The sequence below is a fragment of the Danio rerio genome, chromosome 1, assembly GCF_052040795.2.
Source record: "Danio rerio strain M-AB ecotype USA chromosome 1, GRCz13ab, whole genome shotgun sequence".
Lineage (NCBI taxonomy): Eukaryota > Metazoa > Chordata > Actinopteri > Cypriniformes > Danionidae > Danio > Danio rerio.
The window spans coordinates 49,145,362-49,170,000 of NC_141021.1; the positions used below are offsets into that span (position 1 = coordinate 49,145,362).

At 35.8% G+C, this 24,639-nt stretch overlaps 1 protein-coding gene across 10 annotated transcripts in view; it reads right to left on the bottom strand.

Moving 5' to 3' along the window:
• Nucleotides 1-6,517: 6,517 nt before the first annotated feature.
• LOC137495289 (uncharacterized) overlaps nt 6,518-24,639 on the bottom strand; it is a 70,974-nt gene continuing 52,852 nt past the window's right edge. For 3 of the 10 annotated variants that reach the window (XM_087237706.1, XM_087237704.1, XM_087237705.1), the window contains 5 exons: nt 16,977-17,120; nt 16,789-16,825; nt 16,618-16,654; nt 13,061-13,179; nt 10,311-11,621 (listed from right to left, as the gene is read on the bottom strand). In XM_087237706.1, coding sequence (XP_087093832.1) covers nt 16,792-16,825; nt 16,977-17,120 — 178 coding nt within the window. In that variant the 3' untranslated portion in view covers nt 10,311-11,621; nt 13,061-13,179; nt 16,618-16,654; nt 16,789-16,791. Of the gene's footprint in view, nt 6,707-8,603; nt 8,800-9,472; nt 9,582-10,310; nt 11,622-13,060; nt 13,180-16,617; nt 16,655-16,788; nt 16,826-16,976; nt 17,121-24,639 lie in introns of those variants that run through there. The other 7 variants (XM_087237714.1, XM_087237712.1, XM_087237713.1 and 4 more) reach the window with 5 other exon arrangements.

A 24,639-nucleotide genomic window follows, 5' to 3' on the forward strand; every position in this document is an offset into this window, starting at 1 on the left:
TGCATCACGGAGTTTGCTAGTCGCTTTTCGCTCCGCGGCCAATAAAGAGTCTAGAAGATACTCAATTAGATAACCAATTGTTATATATAAAATTGTACTTAACAAATATATCCACATGATTTAATCCAGATACAAGCCTATTTGAAAACCGTACTCGTGAATGCTGACTTTGATGGCACTTTGATGACATCTCGTTCATTTGATGAAGGTTTACGCATTCTGCTCATGTTATAAAACCTATTTTACAAACATAACACACTTTATAAGCAGTTTTACTGGAAAGGATTTTAAAATCACACATCTAAGAGGCTATAACAGCTATGTTAGTGTAAGGGCCTGTTGAGTTCAGCTGAAGTGACCCTTTCCCAAAAACTTCATGCACCCCATCGGATCTTTTTTGCAGATGATGGTACATCTAAAGAGGTAAACGCTTAAACATTTGTGAACAGTGGAAATAAAACAAAGCAGATAATTCAATTACAATTGCAAGTGACATAATTTTTTAACCCAGAGGTCAGCATTTGACGTTGTCCACCATAACAACTGCCATTAAAAATGTCAAAAGTTTTAGTTATATATTGACTATTTTAGTGTCAATGTTTAAAACATGTAACCTGCATAATAATAATAATAAAAGTAATTTACAAAGCAATATAAGATTGTTTTTAATGGCGACCATAACCGGCTATTACTCGCACGAAAAGAGACGCACTTTGAAATGGAGAATGAAATATTTCATACTGGAGTGCAATATGAAATATCTGTAATTTAAGGTTATTATTTGAGCAATTTCTGCCTCTGTGAAAAAGGGCGAACTTTTCAGAGAGCAATCATCCTTTTTCCATTTAGTTTTTTAGAAGTTAATCTGAAAACAACAGCGGAACAGCCGTGTTCCTTTATGCAGATCATTTTAGTTTCTGGCGATTGGTATTTAAGACCTAAAAACAATAAACTGACGCGATGTCTCTTTGCTTTTAGAAACATAATTGAACTGTTTTTCAGACTCTATTTGCATTTGTTTCACAACAGAATCGAGGATCCCATTATTCATGTGCAATATTAAAATAGCTAACTATTTAAACTTCAGTGCAACAGGTTAAATAAACAGAGCATTTATTTGCGATCATACAAAGCAAAACATGTAAGAGTGTTTAAATAGCTTTTAATTCTTCATATTGCTTTGAGAAACATAAATGTTTGATTAAAACAATCTGGATGATTTCCGTGTTTTCAAATAATCAATAAAGAGTTGATTACGTGTTTTTAAAGCTTTGAGCTGACAATAAGGGGACGAAAAGGATCACACAAATGCGTATAATGTCAAATATAAGATAATAAGGAGAACCACGTATGCATGCAGTTTAGAATAAACCAAAACTACTGTTAATCTTAGTCACACATTTTAACAGGAATCTGTCGAGGAAATTGCAGGTGAAAATATACAGTAGTCTCTGATAAGATATTTGTTATTGTCATAACATTATTGACATGAATTCGTTTTGCGGATAGACATTATGACGTAAATGTGTCGTGTCTTTAGTATTTCTATGAAACTAAAACAATTATTTGCTTTAAAAAGACCAGTTTACATCAATTTGCCTATTGTATATCAGGGGATTAAAAGAATAACATGTCTTAAACATAGCTAATGATTTTCTTTTTTAATGCTTTATTTAAAAAAACATTTTAATACGGCTATTTACTATTAGCTATAACTGGAAGACAAGCGATTCATAAGAACTGAGTTGTTTCATAAGAACCAGCTTCAAACAGTCCAGTAGCTTTATATTGGTGTTCAAGAAAATCATGTTAATGAGAAGGGCTGAATGCATACGATGCTCGTCTCTGTGCGCAGTTGCATTAAGCTACTTGACGCGGATTTACGGGGAAATGTTTTAGCGTATGTTTGATATAGATTAAACGTATCCTGAAGTTTTGTTGCGGGATCTGAGCGCAATCTAAATAAAAAAGCGTGTTTATGTCCGCTCACATGGAGCGTTTTCGGCGATTCAAACGAGACTCCTGAATGAGTATAAAAAGGTGTAAAAAGGTTGTGTCTAGATGTGGTTTTATTTCACAAAATGTAATGGTGGTATAACCTATATTCGTTATGAACGCGTAAACAGCTTGATGTTGTGGCATCAAGAATCGTTGCATTTTTAATAAGACGTTAGAAACAACAAATAATTGATGATCTTTTTGGATTAGCGTTATAATACGTTTAAGTAAACATAACATCTTCAAATCGAGTTCAATCTGATTTATGGGCTGACCATAAAATACAGCATTAAAGAAGTGGCTTCAAATTTTAATTCAGAGCCGAAATCAAATGTTAAGTGCTTACTTTTTAAAGTATTAATGAAGCAAGTAGAAAAGATTTACTTTGTAAATCTACAAAAGATGTTTTGTAGTCATTGTGATAGGCTATTTGCTGTGTCTTGCAAGTGATTGAAACGATTAATAACGCAAGATTGCGCAGTATCCTAGTTTTATAAATCCATTAAGTTTTTACCCAAAGTGACATCTCTGTTAAACTTGTTTTGATGCGTGCTACGCTATACCTTTAGCTCATTTAACTTTTTAATTGTAAGCTATACTTATTAACAAAGCACAGTCTTGACGTACCTTTTCAACGTGATGATCTAATCCAGAAAGTTTTACACCACCCTCTCACACCTGTCATTGAGAAACATTTCAAAGAACAGAGGCTGTCCCTCACCCACGGATTGTCTATCTATATCCTTATATCCATCCCTCATGTTCCCTGTGTCTCTCTTACCATCAAGCAGAACGGTTGTCTGCACCTCACCGGGTTCATCCTGGGTGTGCTCTCGTGCTCATGAAAGTCTGGACAAACTGATCTGAGATCAGATTCCTCCTCACTTTACAATGATAGCGACCCAAGCCTATTTATAAAGAGTTGCTGGCCTCTTCGATTACATACCCCTCTGCCTCTTCTCCCAGATCCCCGCTGTATCCAGGCTCTCTCCACTGCCCTGTCAAACCAAACAAGAAAATGGCCACAGAGGGGAATTCAGAAGGGTGTGTGTGTGTACTAAATACTATACCCAAAAATATATTCTGACTCAATTGGCTACAATAATCCTCACTTTTATTTTTAAAAGCACATAATATTTTTTGGGAAAATTTAAATGCTGATTAACTCACTGCAGATGTGCTGTCCAATTTAGTATTCAGTATTCATCTGAATGTCTAATTGTTCTTAATTTAACTTTACTCTACCTATAGTTGTGTCTTGAAGATGTTCTGTGGGAAATGACAGTTCTCTGAAGGTATAATTGAGCTTGCCATCCTGTAAAGCTTCAGTGGTGACTTAATGAATATAATCCACAGAAATTCCAAATCTGCCACTGGTCTCAGGGTCTGAAAAACATTAAAGGGATTAAAACTTACAACTACTGTGTGTTAATTTTCAAATGAACAGATTTTATTCAACTAAAATAAATACATATAACATAAATGTACTTTCCATACTGCCCAAGTCATTAATATTCAGAATATAGTCAGATAAGACAAAAAAAATCAAAGTTTTAAAATTAATTTACCCCAAATGACAGCATATATTATAATTTGAATAATCAAAATTGCTTATAGCTATAGAGCCAGACAGAATCTGCTAACATTTATTGCTATTTCTGCAGAGAATTTTTTAAAAAAATTAAAAAACTTGTATTAAATGTTTACAATGCAATTAGATCCACTTACTTGGTAAATAAAGCAAGTCTCTCATATATTTTACTAAAAGAGATATATAATAAAATTACTGGAATTAATTTGAAAAACTGAATAAATATACATTTACACAAGTAATTAGAATCAATGATGGCCTAAAAATCTGTAGAAATCTGCGGATTTCTTGTGGGCCTACTGATAGGTCATGCTTCAGGTTCTTTATCTCATTAAAAGTTCATGGAGAAATATCAAATGTCATTTTACTCCAATCTACAGCATCTTCTATAATAGCCTCTGGTTTTCTATTTCTAGAGTTGTAGCTGTTTTCATTTATTTCTTTTTATTTGTTGCAAGAATGGGACTTTTCATTTTCAGCCAGACAGCCGGGCTTTCGGGGAACTGTCTTTCCGTTACAAAATTGTCATGTTTAAGATCTGATTTCTTTAAAAATCAGCGACACCTGCAACTCAGTACTAGCAAACACCCATACACTCTGGCATTCACACTCTCTCATCCACTACGGCCAATTTAGTTCATCCAATTCACCTATAGCGCATGCCTTTGTACTGTAGGGGAAACTGGAGCACCCGGAGAAAACCCATGCTAACACGGGGAGAACATGCAAACTCCACACAGAATTGCCAACTGGCCCAGCCAGGACTCGAACTAGCGACCTTCTTGCTGTGAGGCGACAGTGCTAACCACTAAGTTGTAAATTCTGAACATAGAATTGTGTCTACTGAATGGTTCGAATTAAAACTAAACTCCCAGCAGTCCTGTTTAAATCACACACACACATGCTGTCTGCACACACACATGCCCAGCTGCTGTCTGACTGCATGACAAAGCTTCCAAGTGTATAAAAAAATGCAATACCAGAGACTTACACTCCTCACATAATGCACGTTTCTCCTTTTCTGATCTACTTTGGATCAACAGTCTCTTGCACACCTGCTGAGTGTGGATGTGTCTGTATGAGATTATGAGCAGGTACATTTGTAGTGCAAAGGTTTGTGTGTGTGTGCGTATGTGTGTGTGGATCAGGGCATGCTTTCCTGGCATCTTAATCATTTGCACTTGCTGATGAGGCTTGCCAACTACACCACGGTTCACCCTGCAAACATGTTTTCAACCCAGACATAATGACAATCTGCAGACACTCCAAACTGATCAGAAGTGCATAGGTGGGGTTTAATAAATGTAAATATGAATTATGAATGACTTTGGAGACTCTTTGTGTAGTTTATGCTAATAAATAAACTTGTGCTTGGAATATCACCCACGTAAGTCTAATCTATGATTATATAAATGATTAAAAAGAAAGCAAGTCTACACTACCTGACAAAAATCTTGTCGCTTATCCAAAATTTAGGAATAAGGAATAGTAACCTGACTTCTAGTTGATCATTTGGTATCAGAAGTGGCTTACATGAAAGGCAAAGGCCTCTAGATTACGCTTTTTTCACCAAAATAAAACATGATCATGCCTTGATTTATAATTCTTTAATTAGGACAGTAAGGTCTGACTTTGCTTAGACAAAAGTCTTGTCAAGTAACAGAAATAATGTACAGTATAGAATATAAAGTCATGATGCAGTGAAAAAAAAATCTATCCAATATTGTGCATGACTCCCATGAGCGTGGTCAACTGCATCTATGTATCTCTGCAATGACTCAAATAACTTATTAATAAAGTCATCTGGAATGGCAAAGAAAGTGTTCTTGCAGGACTCCCAGAGTTCCTTAGGATCCTTAGGATTCATTTTCAATGCCTCCTTCATCTTACCCCAGACTTGCTCAATAATGTTCATTACTGGTGACTGGGCTGGCCAATCCTGGAGCACCTTGACCTTCTTTGCTTTCAGGAACTTTGATGTGGAGGCTGAAGTATGAGAAGGAGAATTCTCCTGCTGTAGAATTTGCCTTCTGCTGTGGTTTATAATGTAATGGGCAGCACAAATGTCTTGATACCTCAGACTGTTGCTCTTGCCATAAACTCTGCAGATCTCTCGCACACCCCCATAAGATTTATTCTTCACCAAACTTGACTGATTTCTGTGAGAATCTTGGGTCCATGCGGTTACAATAGGTCTTCTGCAGTATTTGTGATGATTGGGATGCAGCTCAACAGATGATTCATCAGAAAAATCGACCTTCTGCCACTTCTCCAAATGATCAACTAGTAGTCGTTAGTATTTGTTGCTCTTACAACTGGGAACAACGACAAAACTTTAGTCAGGTTTAAAGATGCCCTAATTTAAAGTTGAAATCTAATGCAGAGTGGGATTTACAAGAACATGTCATTTTAGTTTTTCTCCCTACCCTTGCTGCAACTTCTGAGTGAAAATTGTTTCTATGCCAAGTTTTGCACGCCATGCAATAAAAACTGCCATTACTTTAATGTTGTCCCAAATCGATATCTTGCATCTTTTTCTCAGTTTTCATATGTATGCTTCATCTTGGAACAGTCAATAATGTTTTGTCACCTACTTTAAACACAAACTAGTTTTCTAAGATGCCACAACATTGTGAAAACCACATATTCAAAGGGATAGTTCACCCCCCCCACCCCGCCCCCCAAAAAAGACACAAAAAAAAAACTATTCATATATATTAAAACCTTAAGTAGCTTCTTTAATCTGTTGAACACAAAGAAGATATTTTGAATAAAGCTGGACACCTGTAACCATCTACTACTATAATAGGATAAACTATGTAAGTCAATGGTTATAACATTTTTCGAAAGATCTTCTTTTGTGCTCAACAGAAGAAAGAAGTCCAATAGTAAATCATCCCTTTAAATGACTTAAAAAGATATTGCATACATTTTGACGGGTTGCGTTTTATTTGATTATCTCAATGTTTCAGCTTTTATTGTGGTGCATTTATCTTGTTCAGGGATGTCCAATCCTGCTCCTGCAGAGAAAATCCATGCAGCGTTTAGCTTGAACTTGCCTGAAAGTTTCTAGTGAAGATGGTCCGGATTTGGGAGATGGAGGAGTCTGCAGCTCTACTATTGGAGAAAGCAAAACAGCCGACTTGGATCACATGTGTTCTTCATAACCAATCACAATACACCCTTTTACCTCTATTGACTTTTTGTCAGAGTTGTGTGACATTCAGACCATAGGAGTTCATTAAAAGTCATTAAAACTTGTGTTTGAACTGCATTATCAGACCTTGATCTCTGCATTTACAACCTTTGACAATTAAAAGTAAAAAAGTGACAATTATAAACCTTTTTTAGGAGATTGAATTGATGCATTTTATGGTCTTGGATTGTCATGCAAATAATGGTACAAAAACCTTTTATTTTAGAATTTAGTACTTGTTTTTACACTATAAAACCCAGTAGTCAACTTTATCAAATGAAATGAGTGTATTTAACTCAAAATTGACTGAAAGTTAATTCTACTCATTTGAAAAGAGTTTTGAACTCAGTGTTGAAGGTAATGACTTAATTAAATACCTCATTACTTCAACTTAAATAGAGTAAGTTCACAGTACTCATATAGATAAGTTTATCTCAAATGGTTTGTAGCAATCGGTTTCCTCAAACGGTTTGAGTTGCCTTAACAGTACACTGTAAAAAGTGATTAGTTACTTAAAGCGAGTAAACCAATTGCCTTAAAAGCAGCAAATTGTTTTTCCAAAAATAATGTAAGTAAATCCATTGTAACTTGAAAATGTTAAGTTGACTTAATTTTTATAATTATGCTAATAAAAACCTTTTTACCCTGTTAGACTATTTCAGCACGTCTGTTTTCAAGTAATTACTGTAATTAATACAATATTACATATTTGGTGTTTCATTAAATCTATAAAATCTATAATTATAGCCTGTATTGAATTTAGAAGACACACTGGAGTCTGGAAGAGCAGGTTTATTTTACTTTGTCATTTTGCTAGATACAGAAAAGCTGGGGAAAAAACAAATATAATAAAGGTGTATTAGAAAAAGTGATTACTTTTATTTTTAAAAAGTGAGTTCAATTAGCATAATTATAAAAATTAAGTCAACTTAACAGTTCCAAGTAATAATGGATTTGCTTACATTATTTTTGTAAAGTCAACTTGTTGCTTTTAAGGCAATTGGTTTACTCGCTTTAAGTAACTAATCGCTTTTTACAGTACAGCTGGTTTGAGTTTTCTTCATTTATTGTGTTTCACTGTACTCAGATTGCTTCATTTACTCTAATGGATTAAGTTCACAGTATAGGATTAGTTTTTAAACTTGGTTTGTTGCAATCAGTTTCCTCAAATGGTTTGAGTAACCTTAACTTTTTGGATTGTACATTGTAGAGATCGCCTTAAAATCACATGTGGAAAATATATGAAGCAGACATGAAATGCAGGTTTGGGACAGACGTGGTCATAAAAATGCTCCAAAATTTCATGTGTTATTTGTGTTGTGTCAACATGAAAATGAACTCAGTAATGCTTGTGTTTTTTTTTCTGTAAAGCACACTACTTTGAATGCCAAAGAAATCACGTTGCTAAAGTAGATAATAAAACATTTTAACATCAAAAGTTGATGAAGCTTAGTTCAATTCCCCATAATGCAATTCAAAAGCATAAATAAACTAAAAGTGCCCTCAAATCAGGAAATATGGAAACAGTAATAGGGGTAGTTCACCCCAAAATGAAAATGTACTCCCTATTTACTCACCCTCAAGTGGTTCCAAACCTATATGAGATTCATCTGTTCACACAAAAGAAGATATTTTGAAGAATGCTGAAAAAAACGAATAATTATGAAAGTAATAATGAAATAAAATGATGTAATTAAATAATTATGTGGTTACAGACTTTCAGTCTTCTTAAAAATATCTTATAATAATATAAGAAAGAAGCTCATAAAGGTTTGGAATAAGTGGAGAAAGTGTAAATGATGACAGAATTTTCAGTTTTGGGTAAATAATCCCTTTAATAAATGGATGCTTTAATTGTTTACCTGTCGCAAAACTGTCGATTTATTAAACTGTCTTCTTTAATCAATCAAGAGGTAAGCTCTACACTGATTAGCTGGGCTCTGGTGTGTCGACACATTCTGCAGAAATCTAGTCCTCCAGGAGCAGGATTGGACAGTCCTGGTCTTGTCCTATACTGTGAAAAATGGAGGGTTCCACACAATTCATTTGTGCTGGGTCAACATGAAGGAATTAAGTTAACTTAATAGCCTTTAGAAATTTAAGTGGATTGAGAATAAAACAATTAAGTTGTCCCCAAAAAGTCACAAACTGTGTTGTTTCAGCTAATTTTAAATCAGCAGTTTGAACAAACAGCAAACTTCATTTTTTAGTGTTCTGTGTAAGTTTAGTAAAATAATAAAAATGCTGAAGTTGAGATATTAATACATGCACACAGTCGCCCTTTACCTGACAGCTTTAAATATTGTTGGCAGCTTACATATAATAGTTTTTAAAAAATGTACTATTCATTAAACATCTGCCATTCAGTATTCTGTATTATATTATTCAGGATTCATTCAAGCATATAAACGTTTTGATACATTTTATAAAAATGATATACTAATAAAAATGAAATAATTCTTATAAATATAAAATAATTCTTTGGTCTTGTACACTCATCTACAGTAAGCGCATGCACATGTCTACAAGTGGGAAAGAGAGAACCAGTGTGTAAGCATGTGTTTTTGTTCTTGCTCATGTATATGAGCTCACGTTTAGGACTGTGTTTGTGTAAGAGTGTGTAAGCGTGCATGCATTCGAGAGAGAGGTGGATGTGTGTGTGTGTTTGAGAGAGAGGATCACACTACCAGATGGCCACAGGGTGAGATGATGATGCTTCCATAAGGTCACTGGTGCCGTTCTGTTAGAGCAGTCATTCAGTTCAGACTGAATCACCCTCCATCAGCCTGCAACCCACTCCAGCACACAACATAAGAGAGAGATAATTATAGTGGCGGAACCTCTGAGTTCGCCTGCTTGCTGTTACAGCAAAACAACCACTGTATAGGAATAAGGTCAAAGGGCATTTATTCTATAACCTGTCTCTTTATAACAGCACTTGAAGGGCCTCTGTGGGCTACTAGTGATTTCACTACAGAGATGTTACAGTACAAAGCACTACAATGACCTTAAAAGTCTTTAAATAAAACCACTTGGCCATAGTATGATGATAAACAAAAGTGCAGTATTAGATTAATAGCATCAGTGTTAATTTCATCAGTGAAAATAAGGGGGGAAATGTTTGTTGCTTATAGCTTGACATAAACAGAAGCCTGACAGGTCCTCTGTGCTAGTAATGTGACTAGCGATCTGATCTGCTCATCTGATGAATAAAAATAGTCTAATAGTCAAGAAGAAAAAAGCTAACCAACATTATTTTTTATTATAATACTGCAATACGCTGTTCAATCATTAGCTGAGAGGATCAGAGAATGCACATTTAGTCATGTTAAGGGAGCCATTTTCCTTGACAAAATTAACACTGACCATTCATTTTCCTTCAGCTTAGTGCCCTATTTATCAGGCGTTGCCACAGTGGAATAAACTACCAACAATTCCGGCATATATTTTGCGCAAAGAATGCCATTCTGCCCGCAGCCCAGTACTGGGAAATATTCATACATTCACACACACACTCATACACTACAGCCAATTTAGTTTATTCAACTCAGCTATGGAGCATTTCTTTGGACAGTGGGGGAAACCGGAGCACCCGGAGGAAACCTATGCGATTGTGGGGAGAACACCCAGAAAACAATTTTGTGTTTAATAGACGTCTAATAGACATCTAAAAAGTAGACAGCTTGGCTAAAACAATGCTAAACTTGGGCTGTCAGTGAAAATCTAATAGACATCAAGAATAGCCCAAAACTAGACTAGTGGTCAAATAGACAGATTAAGTACAGGTCAAATGTACTGTCCTGCCACCATAGACGCTGCATTAGCAGCACCCCGCACAAACGGTAATTTGTTTTTTTGTAATTTGTTGCAAAGATAATTTACAGTGCTCAGCATATATAAGTACATCCCTCACTAATCTCTTTTTTAAATTCATCTTTATAATAGGAAGCTCTACAATATTATATTTGTGCATATACATTAGATCAGTCAGCATTAAAGCCAAATGGGGAGCTTATCTAACAAAATAACCTACGATAACGGTCCACAAACTAGTACACCCAAATTTATGTTATAGAAAAATAATAAACACAAATTTTAAAGAGTAAAATGAAGAGAAGCAAAGAAATGAAAAAAAATTGTTGAAATTTTGTAGGTTGTAAAAATGTTTTTGGGCAATATTTTGCTTGAATTTAAGTTTATTATCCTTCAATTTTCCTAATATGTTTGATGACTAAAATATTATTTTAATAAATCTATTTGTTTAATAAATTATTTTGTTTAAATGCACCAAAATACACAGCCTTTATTAAATTAAAAATTAATAAAATATTCATTTTTAAAATTGTGTATACTCAATTACGCTGAACACTATATATAAATGTACACACGTTTTTTTTAAAAGTCAAAATATTGAAACTCTTAAGGAATTAAAGTGGTTATGATGATCGTTAAATAGTAATAACAGCGTTAATTCATAACAGAATAGGCATTTTGGGTCACATTATGCTTAACATTGTCACATGTAATTCCCACAGCTGCAGCAGGTTCTGAGATCACAGCAGTACATCTATGGTCAGTGGTGTTTTTTCTGTAAGGGAGTTAAATGTGCTGGTCTTTCCCACTGTTGATGAGAGTCTCCTGATCAGGAGTGATCGGTCACATGCAGATGCCGGATAATCGAGGGTCAGCATGGTACTGATGCTAACAGCAGCCCACAGCACAGCCATGTGGAGGACAGTGGGTAAAATCAGAGAGACCACCTCAGACAAACACAAACGCTGACTCAGAGTTTGCTTCTGCCTGGACAAATGCAGCGAGCAGACTCCAGATCAGATTCTGAAACACATGAGACTGTCTTAGTGGCCAATGATGAACCTGTTTGAAGTGAAAAAAACTCTACCTACATATCGATCGATCGATCTGTCGATCTGCCTGCCTGTCTGTCTGTCTGTCTGTCTGTCTGTCTGTCTGTCTGTCTGTCTGTCTGTCTGTCTGTCTGTCTGTCTGTCTATCTATCTATCTATCTATCTATCTATCTATCTTCCTAAAGGTGCATCAACAAAGTATTGAGCAAAGGCTGTGAATACTTATGGACATGTGATTTTTCAGGTTTTTTGTTTTTTTAATAAATTTGCAACAATTTCAATAAATCTTTTTTCACATTGTCATTATGGGGTATTGTGTGTAGAATTTTGAGGAAATAAATTAATTTAATCCATTTTGGAATAAGGCTGTAACATAAAAAAAGTGGAAAAAATGAAGTGCTATGAAGACTTTCCGCATACACTGTATAATGTTGAAAAAAAAACTTGTCCCTAATTTAAAAAAAGAAAGTAAACAATGTTAAACTGCGGAATTCTGTTACAAAAAGCACAACAACCATTTACATTTTTAAATATAATTTATAAATGCATTAATGTGGTGTTTCTATGATTTTTTGTTGTTGTAAATTTCAGTAAATGCTGATGTAAAAGCTTTTTTTATTCAGGGCACATGCCATAAATACAGGAGCATAATTTGTAATTCACTCAAATATTTTCTATTGCATCTCTTCTATTTCTCCATAATTCAGATTATCGTTATTATTGTTATTGTTGTTATTATTTTCAAGTCACGAGTATTTGTGTAGGCATTTTACTGCGTATCATATTATGTATGTGATAAATAAATTTGAATTTGTAATAGTTTCAAAACAATTTTAACCTTTGCTTTCCAAACCAGCAATATCCTGATAACGGTAACACTTTACAATAAGGTCCATAATGCATTTACTAACATGAACTAATCATGAACAACACATGTACAGCATTTATTAATCATAATTGAACATTTATTAATGCATTATTAACATCCAACTCCATGCTTGTTAACATTAGTTAATGGACCATGAGTTAACATGAACTAACAATGAACTACTGTATTTTCATTAACTAACGTTAACTAACATAAACAAATACTGTAGTAAATGTATTGTTCTTTGTTTGTTCGTGTTAGTAAATGCATTTATTAACATTAACTAATGAACCTTATTGTAAAGTGTGACCCTGATAACTTAAGCAGTTTCGCACAACTGCATTAATATGTGTACAGCTGTACCATGAGGCTGCATGGCTTTCTGTGGCAAACCAACATTACTGATTTAAGTAGAAGAGGAGAAAGTGAGTGTGCAAAAATCGGACAGAAAGAGTGAGGTGCTGAGGGGATGATGGAGCCCTCCAGACTGAACGCTCGGCTTTGTTCAGTGGACACAGGCGTAAATGTCCCTTTGTACTCACCCAGCGTTTCAGATACACACACTTCAGCTGGTCACACGCACACCCCGCTGCCTTTCCTCCCACACGCATCCAACACATCAAAACTGCAGATCTGGACATTCACAGGATCGGTTCAAACGCTGAAATGAAGCAAAACAAAGAGATAAGCTGTGAATGGAGTCGTAGAAACACATCACGTCGTCAGTAAATGAATAAAAAATAGACAAGAAAAAAAAAAACCTGACTATAAAAATGCAAGATATAGATGAAGAACTCTTGCAATTTTATTGTGTTAAATATTTATATATAATATAATATAATATAATATAATATGATTTATAGTTGTTAAATGTGTCCTGCGTATGTGTGTTTTTGAAAGCTCTTTATCTAAAAGTACTGCACCCGTGAGTCACAATCAATAATGACTCACACACACACACACACACACACACACACACACACACACACACACACACACACACACACACACACACACACAAACACACACACACAAACACACACAAACACACACACACACACACACACACACACACACAAACAATTTTTTTGTCTCTTTCAAAGAATGTTCAACTGCTGGATTTTTCCATGAAGTTCCATTTGACAAAGCATTAGTGAAAAATAAATAAACGAATGATATTTTCTACATCACTGATTCATCCACATTTATGTGAAACAGCAAAAAAAGTTAAAGGAGGCCCTTTTGCCCTTGCATATTTCATGCGTATCACATTTTCTGACTCACCATCAAGAATGACTCACAGTTCAAATGTGAACTATTAATACACTAATGGACTAAAGCATAATAATAATAATAATAGTAATAATAACAGTAACAGCAATAATTTTGCTTATTATTTTACACAGAAATTACAATGAATACACTACCTGACAAAAGCCTTGTCGCTTATCCAAGTTTTAGAAATAATAAATTATAACTTGACTTCTGGTTGATCATTTGGTATCAGAAGTTGCTTATATGAAAGGCAAAGGCCTCTAGATTACGCTTATTTGACCAAAATAAAATATGATCATGCCTTGATTTTTACTTAATAATTAGGACAGTAAGGTCTGACTTTGCTTAGACAAAAGTCTTGTCATTTAACCGAAATAATGTACAGTATAGAATATAAAGTCATGGTGCAATGGAAAAAGAGTTAATATTGTATATGACTGCCATGAGCTTGGAGGACTGCATCCATGTATCTCTGCAATGACTCAAATAACGTATTAATAAAGTCATCTGGAATGGCAAAGAAAGTGTTCTTGCAGGACTCCCAGAGTTCATCAAGATTCTTTGAATTAATCTACAATGCCTCCACGTCCATCTTACCCCAGACATGCTCAATAATGTTCATTACTGGTGACTGGGCTGGCCAATTCTGGAGCACCTTGACCTACTTTGCTTTCAGGAACTTTGATGTGGAGGCTGAAGTATGAGAAGAAGCGCCATCCTGCTGAATAACTTGCCCTCTCCTGTGGTTTATAATGTAATGGGCAGCACAAATGTCTTGATACCTCAGGCTGTTGATGTTGGCATAAACTCTGCAGATCTTTCACACGCCTCCACACTGAATGTAACCCCAAACCATGATTTTTCCTTCACCAAACGTGACTTATTTTTGTGAGAATCTTGGGTCCATGCGGGTTCCAACAGGTCTTCTACAGTATTTGTGATAATTGTGATGCAGTTCAAAAGATGATTCATCTGAAAAATCGACCTTCTGCCACTTCTCCAAATGATCATCCAGAAGTCAAGTTATTATTTGTTGCTCTTACAACTGGGATTAACGACAAGACTTTTTTACAGGCAATGTACATTAAACTCTAAGTATGAGTACTAACAATAATGTGCATTTATGGCTTTGTGAATTTTTATTAAAATATGTATAAAACTAATTGAATTAAATATTTGGATAAAACATATGTATAAATGCACCTCAACGAGTGCTACTAAATACTAATAAATCATGACTATTTGTTATAATTATGATCATGAATTATTAAATTAAATTTACATTAGTATTAAACATGAACACATTTATCGATGTGCTCTAATATGCAATAATAGACATATGTTTGCTTATTTTTAACATCTGCTATACACATTTCTAGACTAAATTAATATTTACAGGCTTCATATGCATCAAATGAGCATTTTCTGGTCAATGTATAAAGTGTACACGCCTGTATTGATTGCAAATGCTCTCTGTTTCCTGAGCATAAGCACATGTGGGTTTGTGCCTTACGTAATCCTGTCTCATAACCGTCTCATTACCGCTGTTCAGCGTTTGACTTATATGATGTTTCAGAGCAGTTAACAAGAGCTTTATTGATGAGTGAATCCATGTGATGTTATTCAGATCTTGGCTGTACTTTTTAAATGCGACACATTGAGCTTGTTCTCTCTTTCTCTCTATCATTATATGAGCAGCGAGCAGCCGGACGATTTGGAACTAAATTACAGGTTTGTGAGAGTTTGTACCGTGGCGAGGTCCAGTCAGGCCAGGTCCACGTTACGAGGAACATTTTAGGTCTATAATAACATGCGAGACTTCTGCTCATCCAATCAGAATGTCCGTTTTCATATTAGTGACGCGTAAACAAAGATTTACACAAGGAGGACAGACGAATGAGTTTACTTTTTTAGCATGCTCAACATAGTAAAGCATTCACAGGGATAGTTCATCCCCAATTTAACATTCTGTCATTATTTATTTACCCTTCGCTTGTTTAAACCCTACTTGAATTTCTTTCTTCTGTTAAACACAAAAGTAGACACTTAGAAATATGTTGGAAAACCTGTAACCATTGACTTTCAGTGTTTTTTTTCTACTATGGATTTAAAGAGATTGTTCACCCCCAATTTAACATTCTGTCAATATTAACTCACCCTACACTTGTTTAAACCCTACTTGAGTTTCTTTCTTCTGTTAAACACAAAGTAGACACTTAGAAAAATGTTGAAAAACCTGTAACTATTGACTTTGTGTTTATTTCTGCTATGCATTTAAAGGGATAGTTTACACCGTATTGAACATTCTGTCATAATTTACTCTCCCTTCACTTGTTTAAACCCTTCTTGAATTTCTTACTTCTGTTAATACAAAAAAAGATACTTAGAAACATGTTTGAAAACCTGTGACCATTGAGTTTCAGTGTTTTTTTCTACTGTAGATTTAAAAAGATTTTTCACCCCAAATTAAACATTGTGATTATTTACTCACCTTTCATTTGTTTAAACCCTACTTAAGTTTCTTTCTTCTGTTAAACAAAGAAGAAACTTAGAAAAATGTTAAAAAACCTGTAACCATTGACTTTCATAGTGTTTTTTCCTATTGATTTAAAGGGATAGTCCACCCCAAATTGAATATTCTGTCATTATTTACTCATCCTTCAATTGTTTAAACCCAACTTAAGTGTCTTTCTTCTGTTAAACACAAAAAAGATACTTAGTAAAATGTTGGAAAACTTGTAACCATTTGACTTTCAGTGTTTTTTCTACTATGGATTTAAATGGATAGTTCACCCCAAATTGATCAGTGTCATAATTTACTCACCCTTCACTTGTTCAAACCTTCCTTGAGTTTCTTTATTCTGTTAAACACAAAAGAAGATACTTAGAAAAATGTTGGAAAACCTGTAACCATTGACTTTCATAGTGTTTTCTTTCTACTATGGATTTAAAAGGATAGTTCACCCCAAACTGACTTCTGTCACTATTTACTCACCCTTCACTTGTTTTCAACCTCCTGAAGTTTCTTACTTCTGTTAAACACAAAAGAGAATATTTAGAAAAATGTTGGGAAACCAGTAACTATTTAAAATTACACACTGTAAAAAAAAAAGCTTTATACTCTTAAAACTACAAGTGAAATGAGAATTAACAAATGTCAAACTCCTGATTTCTTTTCATTACACAAAACTTTTTGGGAGTTGGTGTTGTTTCGCAGGCTTGACGCCAGCACATGAAGCAGCAGAAGCGGCACCTGGTGACTGTTTTGCTATAGAGACCATCGTCACAGCAGGTCTCTGTGGTGGAAGAGCGCTTGGTGATCTGGTTCTGCAAGATTCAGAGGAACAGGTTTGACAGCATGATCCCTGCTCTCATATTGTGAACACGCTGCTCATTAAGTCAAATTTATGAGAGGCAGGTCACAGAAAGAAAACAAACATAAATTTAAAGGAACCGCTACACATTATTATTGTCAGTATCGTGGATAAAATGTTTATATAGAGGAGTAAAATAAGTGTAATGAAAATGTATTTATGTTTCTTTGACAGATAGGAGCTCTGTGAGTCTATAGAAAAGTCCTCAGTCGCTGACGATGGAAATCGATTACGGCATATTTAAATGAAACAATATATCAACAGAAAACTCCCCATTAAACCTTTTTGTAAGATACAGTAAAAGTAACCAATTATTTTTGCATTTTTAATGTTAATTGTTGATTATTTATTAAAAGATTCTGGGGAATATTTGAACTCGGTTGGATACCATATGTGAGAGCACATGTGAGGACTAAGGATATCTTTCTTTCCCTGCCTTAAAAGAGCAATATTATACTTCTAAAGATTTTCTGGAAAGAAAAAGTTTGTGTCAGTTGGATTAGTTGACATTGAATTTCTAAATTTTTAACCCACCTGGCTGAGTTATTAAATAAATAACCCAACAAAACAACACCAACTATTTTTAACTCAACCATTGGGTTAAATAAATAACCACCTTTAAAAAAGTGATTATATATACACACACACACACACACACACACACACACACACACACACACACACACACACACACACATATACACTCACCAGCCACTTCCACCGTACCAGTACCGGGTTGGACCCCATTTTGCCTTCAGAACTGCCTTAATCCTTCATGGAATAGATTCAACAAGATACTGAAAATATTCCTCAGAGATTTTGATCCATATTGACATGATAGCATCACACAGTTGCTGCAGGTTTGTCGGCTGCACATCTGTGATGTGAATCTCCTGCTTCACCACATCCCAAAGATGCTCTATTAGATTGAGCTCAGGTGACTGTGGAGGCCATTTGAGTACAGTGAACTCATTGTGATGTTCAAGAAACCAGTCTGAGATAATTCACACTTTATGACATGGCGCGTTATCCTCCTGGAAGTAGCAATGAGATAAGGAGTACACTATGGTCATAAAGGGATGGACATGGTCAGCAGCAATACTCAGGTAGGCTGTGGTGTTGACACAAAGTTCAATTGGTACTAATGGGCCCAAATTGTGCCAAGAAAATATCCACTACACCATTACACCTGCACCACCAGCCTGAACCATTGATACAAGGCAGGATGGATCCATGCTTTCATGTTGTTGATGTCAAAATCTGACCCGACCATCTGAATGTCACAGCAGAAATTGAGATTCGTCAGACCAGGCAACGTTTTCCAATTTAATATGGTCAAATTTTGGTGTGTGAATTGTAGCCTCAGTTTTCTGTTCTTAGCTGACAGGAGTGGCACACAGTGTGGTCTTCTGCTGCTGTAGCCTCAAGGTTTGACATGTTGTGCGTTCAGAGATGCTCTTCTGCAGACCTGGATTGTAACGAGTGGTTATTTCAGTTACTGTTGGCCTTCTATCAGCTGGAACCAGTCTGGCCATTCTCCCCTGACCTCTGGCATCAACAAGATATTTGCTCCAACAGAACAGCCACTCACTGGATATTTTCTCTTTTTCTGACTATTCTCTGTAAACCCTAGAGATGGTTGTGCATGAAAATCCCAGTAGATTAACAGTTTCTGAAATACTCAGACCAGCCCGTCTGGCATCATGTCACTTAAATCACCTTTCTTCCCCATTCTGATGCTCGGTTTGAACTGCAGCAGATCGTCTTGACCATGTCTACATGCCTAAATACATTGAGTTGCTGCCGTGTGATTGGCTGACTAGAAATTTGCATTAACCAGCAGTTGGACAGTATACCTAATAAAGTGGCCGGTGAGTGTAGTTTTTATTTACTATTATTGTGCATAATAAACAAAGTTAACAAAACACAATTTTGTATCAGTAAGGTTTTCAATTGTTTTATCAGTAAATCGATTACATAAATTCTTTCTTGCTTTTGCATAAAGTTATTTAACATGATCACACATTACAAACTAGTAAAGGAAAGAAATGGAAATTGAGACCAAATACAACTACTGGCAATGACCACACAAGAATCAAGACAATCACTGAAACATAACTGAAAAACTACATACGTATATCAGTTCAAATATTGATTATATACATACTAATCTACATGTCATTTTGTTCACATATGGACCTTCTAACAGCCATCTAACTTTAGCTTTTTGCTGGGACATTCATCATATACAGGCACATTTGCTAATTTTAGGTTAGCAATTTGCCTTTCACCATTCATGCTGCAAACACAAATTGAGCAGCTTGTTTAGAAGAGGTGTGCGGTTGTTTTAAGTGGGTGCATATTAAACGACTGCCTGAACAAAATATGCCAAAAATCTTCATACAGACTCATGTATTTTGGACAATTTAGAACCAGCTGAACACAACTTTTAAGGCAGAAACTTGTTTTGACACAGAGTGCATTAGTTCTGTTTACTTTCTGATCAGCGGTGGTATCAGAAGTATTTTTCCCATAGGGATTTTTTTTTAAAGAAAGGGAAGAAAACCCTTTAACTGCCGCACTATTAACTGCCCCAATATTTTTATTCCTAAAACAACAACCTCTACCAAATGGTGGATGGTTTATGGTAAAAGTATCAGACTTAATACATATACTATGAAAACATCGGAAAAATAGTAAGTGTTAGAACAATTTCTTTAAAAACAATCTAAATAAAAACATTTTTGAATACAAAATCATCTTTATTTTTTGAAGTATTCCATTAAATATTTTAACAGTCATTATTTAAAACGGTCAAAACATGGTCAAACATTTGGTAGAGCAGGCAGATAAAGATATAGTGCACAATAAACCTATGGACCAAACCAACCAATGAGGAGGTGGATCACAACATACTTCAGTTAAAAGCAAAATAATTGTGTGTGTGTGTGTGTGTGTGTGTGAGTGTGTGTGTGTTTTTGTGACATATCAGGACACACATCTGTATAATGACATGTGTATGACACAGGTATTACAAAAAGGAGGTGAAATATGAGGACATTGGTGACGTCCTCATTTCTCAAAATGCGTATAAATCCTACAGAATGAGTTTAATCAGAGAGTAAAGCTGCACACAGTCTCCTGTGATGGTTGGGTTTAGGAGCGGGGTGGGGTGAGAGCAATACAATATACGGTTTACACACACACACACGCAGGCATGCACGCACACACTTGAAGTCAGAATTATTAGCCCCCCTGTTTATTTTTCTAAACATAATAGTTTTAATAGCTAATTTCCAATAACTGATTTATTTTATCTTTGCCATCATGATAGTAAATATTTCACTGGATATTTTTTAAGACACTTCTATACACCTTAATGTGACATTTAAAGGCTTAACTAGGTTAATTAGGTTAATTAGGCAAGTTATTGTACAACGGTGGTTTGTTCTCTAGTTTAGACTATCGAAAATAAATATAGCTTAAAGGGGCTAATACTTTTGACCTTAAAATGGCTTACAAAAAAATTTTAAACTGCTTTTATTCTAGCCGAAATAAAACAAACAAGACTTTCTGTATTCTTTTACTTTCTGTAAATTTTCTGCATTACAGCACAGGCAGTGCATCTTTTCTGCAAAAATTCTGCAGTTATAGTTGTAGTTACAGTTAACGAGATAAAAATCTCAGAGCGCACAACATTTCAGCCTTCATTTTTGAAAGTTGACCAGTCATTGTTACCAAAGAGTTTCCCAACGGAGAGAAAGTAGCTTTTACCCCTGCTAACCAACCAGTGTGCTCTTTTACAGCTTGTGTGATTGACAGGTTGTCCCACTCTTACTACTAAGCATGTTCATTCATTCATTCATTCATTCATTTTTCTTCAGCTTCTGAGGTCACCACAGCGGAATGAACCCCCAACTATTCCAGCATATGTGTTAAGCAGCACACACACACAGACACACACACACACACACAGACACACACAGACACACTCATGCACTATGGACAACTTAGTCTATTCAATTCACCTATAGCGTTTGTATTTGGACTGTGGGGGAAACCAGGTCACCCGAAGAAAACCCAAGCAAATACAGGGAGAGCATGCAAACTCTACACAGAAATGCCAACTGACCCAGCCGGGACCTGAACCAACATCTTTCTTGGAGTGAGGCGACAGTGCTAACCAATAATAAGTAATGTCGGTCGTTTTGATTTCATGGAGACGAACAAAGAAAGTCTATGTGCAAGAACTTCAGCACCTCTCAAGCCGTTGAGCACTAAACCACATGTTGCACAAAAGCGAGTAGTAAACGAACGGAGTGCGTTTGTGTGTGCAGACGGAGGGGAACCAGGGACACACAACTTGCCGTGTTTTGTATCGATCGTGCTGCAGCCAGAACTCATCTACAAGCACAAACCCTGAGGCTCTACAAGAGACGGACAGACAGACAGAGTCGGGGAGACAGAGACGGACTGCTGAAGGGAGGGGGCTGCTGCTTGTGCTGGGTGGGGGATTGTGGGAACAAAAGGCTCCTAGAGTTTTACTCCTGCTCCTCCTGAAAGAGCGTGTAAAGCGGGAGAATGAGATTGAGGATGAGAGAGAAAGAGAGAGAGAGAGAGAGAGAGAGCTGGCTCTCCTGGCTCGGATCCAGAGGATGATGTCATGGAGTATGACTTCACCATGCAGTGTCATCACTACCCCCCCTCACACCCTCCTTCCCTGCATCCCTCTCTCTTGCTCTAACAGAGAAGGTGCTGCTTCGCTCATCCGTGCCAGAATGACAGATAAAGCGAGCGAGGGATAGAAGAAATGGACAAAGAAGACAACAATGGAAGAGAACTAGTGCCTGCATGTACAAAAGTGGCTAACACAGAGCTGTAGTGTTCGGGATGGGTGCTAGTGTTTTGCTGGACAGGTGTAAAGGTGTTTTTTTTTTTTGGTGTTTTGGAGTGTGTTGGCATGCGGTTGCTAGGGTGTTCTGGGTGGCTGCTCAGTGGCCAAGTTCAACGAGTTCATCGCCAAGTCCCTCCTTCAAACGTAGGGCTATGGTTTCTTTTTATGGGAAACACAAAAGAGGAGATCTTGAAGAGTGTTATTGTTTATATAATGAAAGTCAATGGGGTCCAAAACAATATGGGACTCCTGTGACTTTCATCGAATGGACCGTTTTTTAAAAATAGATCTTTGAAATAACATGAGATTGCGTAAATAAACAACACAAAGGACAGTATAAGATATTCAAAGAATGACATTAGGGTCCAAAACATTCAGTTTTATTGTAGAAAAAAAATCGAAATATCGTTGGAACAACATAAGAGTGTGTAAAACACAAAAGAAGATATTTTAGAGAATGTTTCAACTGTTTGTCTTTATAATTAAAGTCAATGGAGTCCAAAACAGTATGGGTTGCCTGTGACTTTCATCGAATGGACCGTTTTTTCTTTTTTTTTATAGATCTTTGAAATAAAGATTGAGTAAATAAACAACATGACAGACAGTATAAGATATTTGGAAGAATGTTTGTCTGCACTGAAAAAAAAATGCTTTTCTTACTTAGATTTTTTTGTCTTGTTTCTAGTCCAAATATCTAAAAATTCTTAAATCAAGAAGCATTTTCTAGACAAGCAAAACATATGATCTTGTTTTAAGAAATAATATGCCAAAATGAAGTGAATTTTTCCTTAAATCAAGATAAATAATCAGCCAATGGGGTAAGCAAAATAATCTTGTTTTTCGATTTGTGATAAGATTATTTTGCTTACCCCATTGGCTGATTATTTATCTTGATTTAAGAAAAAATTCACTAGATATTCAAAGATACTTTGTAGAATGTTTAAACTGTTTGTCTGTATGATGAAAGTCAACAGGGTCCAAAACATTACCGGACTCCTGTGACTTTTCAGTGAATGCTCAGTTTTGTTTTGTTTTTGATAGATCTTCGAAATAACATGAGATTGAGTAAATAACACAACAAAGAGGATAAGATATTCAGAAGAAGGTTTGTTCATTCATTTTATTTTCGGCTTAGTCCCTTTATTAATCTGGGGTCGCCACAGCGGAATGAACTGCCAACTTATCCAGCATATGTTTTATGCAGCGGATACCCCTCTAGCCACAACCCATCACTGGGAAACACCCATACACACACATTCACACACACACTCATAGACTATGCCCAATTTAGTTTTTTCAGTTCACCTATACTGCATGTCTTTGGACTTGTGGGAGAAACCAAAGCATCCGACAGGAAACTCACGTGAGCGCAGGGAGAACATGCAAACTCCAAAAAGAAATGCCAACTGATCCAGCCAAGGCTCATATCAGCGACCTTTTTGCTGTGAGGCAAACGTGCTACCCACTGCACCACCGCGTCACCAGAAGAATATTTGTCTAATTATATTTCCATACTGGAAAGACATTAGGGGCCACAACATTCACTTGCATTGTAAAAAAAAAAATCTAAATATCGTTGGAACACCGTGAGGGTGGGTAAAACACAAAAGAAGATATTTAGGGGAATGTTTCAGCTGTTTTTCTTTATAATGAAAGTGAATGGGGTCCAAAACAGAAACATTCAGTCTTTCATTGTATGGACATAAAGAAGAAAACATTTCTTAAATGTCTATTTCAACTGTATTTATTTAACAGAAACAATGGACTTTGCTGACTTTCATCACACTTTTTTCCCCAGATTTTTTTAAATACATTTGAAACAAGAGAGTAAAATCACACCATTTTCAACTATTTAACTGTTTTTGTCTAATGAAATTAGGTTAAAAAAAAAAACAACAATTGAAAAGAAGACAGGACAGTGGCAGAACACTAAGAGACACTGGACATCAGGAGAAAGAAAATGGGAGATGGACAGATATTGAGATAGTGATGGGAGGGGAGGGGGTGGGTTAGTTTAATTACATTTCTCAGTGCCACTCTTCTGCCATACGGACCAACAGTCAACCCACACACACACACTAGCACGCACACACATGCATGTAAACACTCAGCAAGACACAGGGAGGGGTGGTTCTGTCCCTCGCTAACCATTTCCTCAATTTTGAACAAACAGATAGCATCGAAAACACAAGGTGAACACTGCGGACACTGAAACATCCACCGTCAGAACTGCATCATGAAAAATATTGCAATGATACAGATCAATTTAAACTAAGATGATTATCTTATCATTAGAGTAATTGCTGTCATTATCATGGGGTTTTAAAAAAATAACCTAAAGGCATTTCTTTATCATTTCCAGAGTGTTTAATAGATAACACACAATGGCGTCTAAAACCCTTATAAAATAAACAGAAAACAGCAATAGCAGAATTTGGTACATTAAAAAAATCTAATTTTTGGAAAACGACATGAGAGGGAGTGAAACATGTTTTAGAGAATGATTCAGCTGTGTCTGTCTTTACAATGAGAGACAATTGGGTTACACTTCATTTTGATGGTCCATTTGAGTATTAGT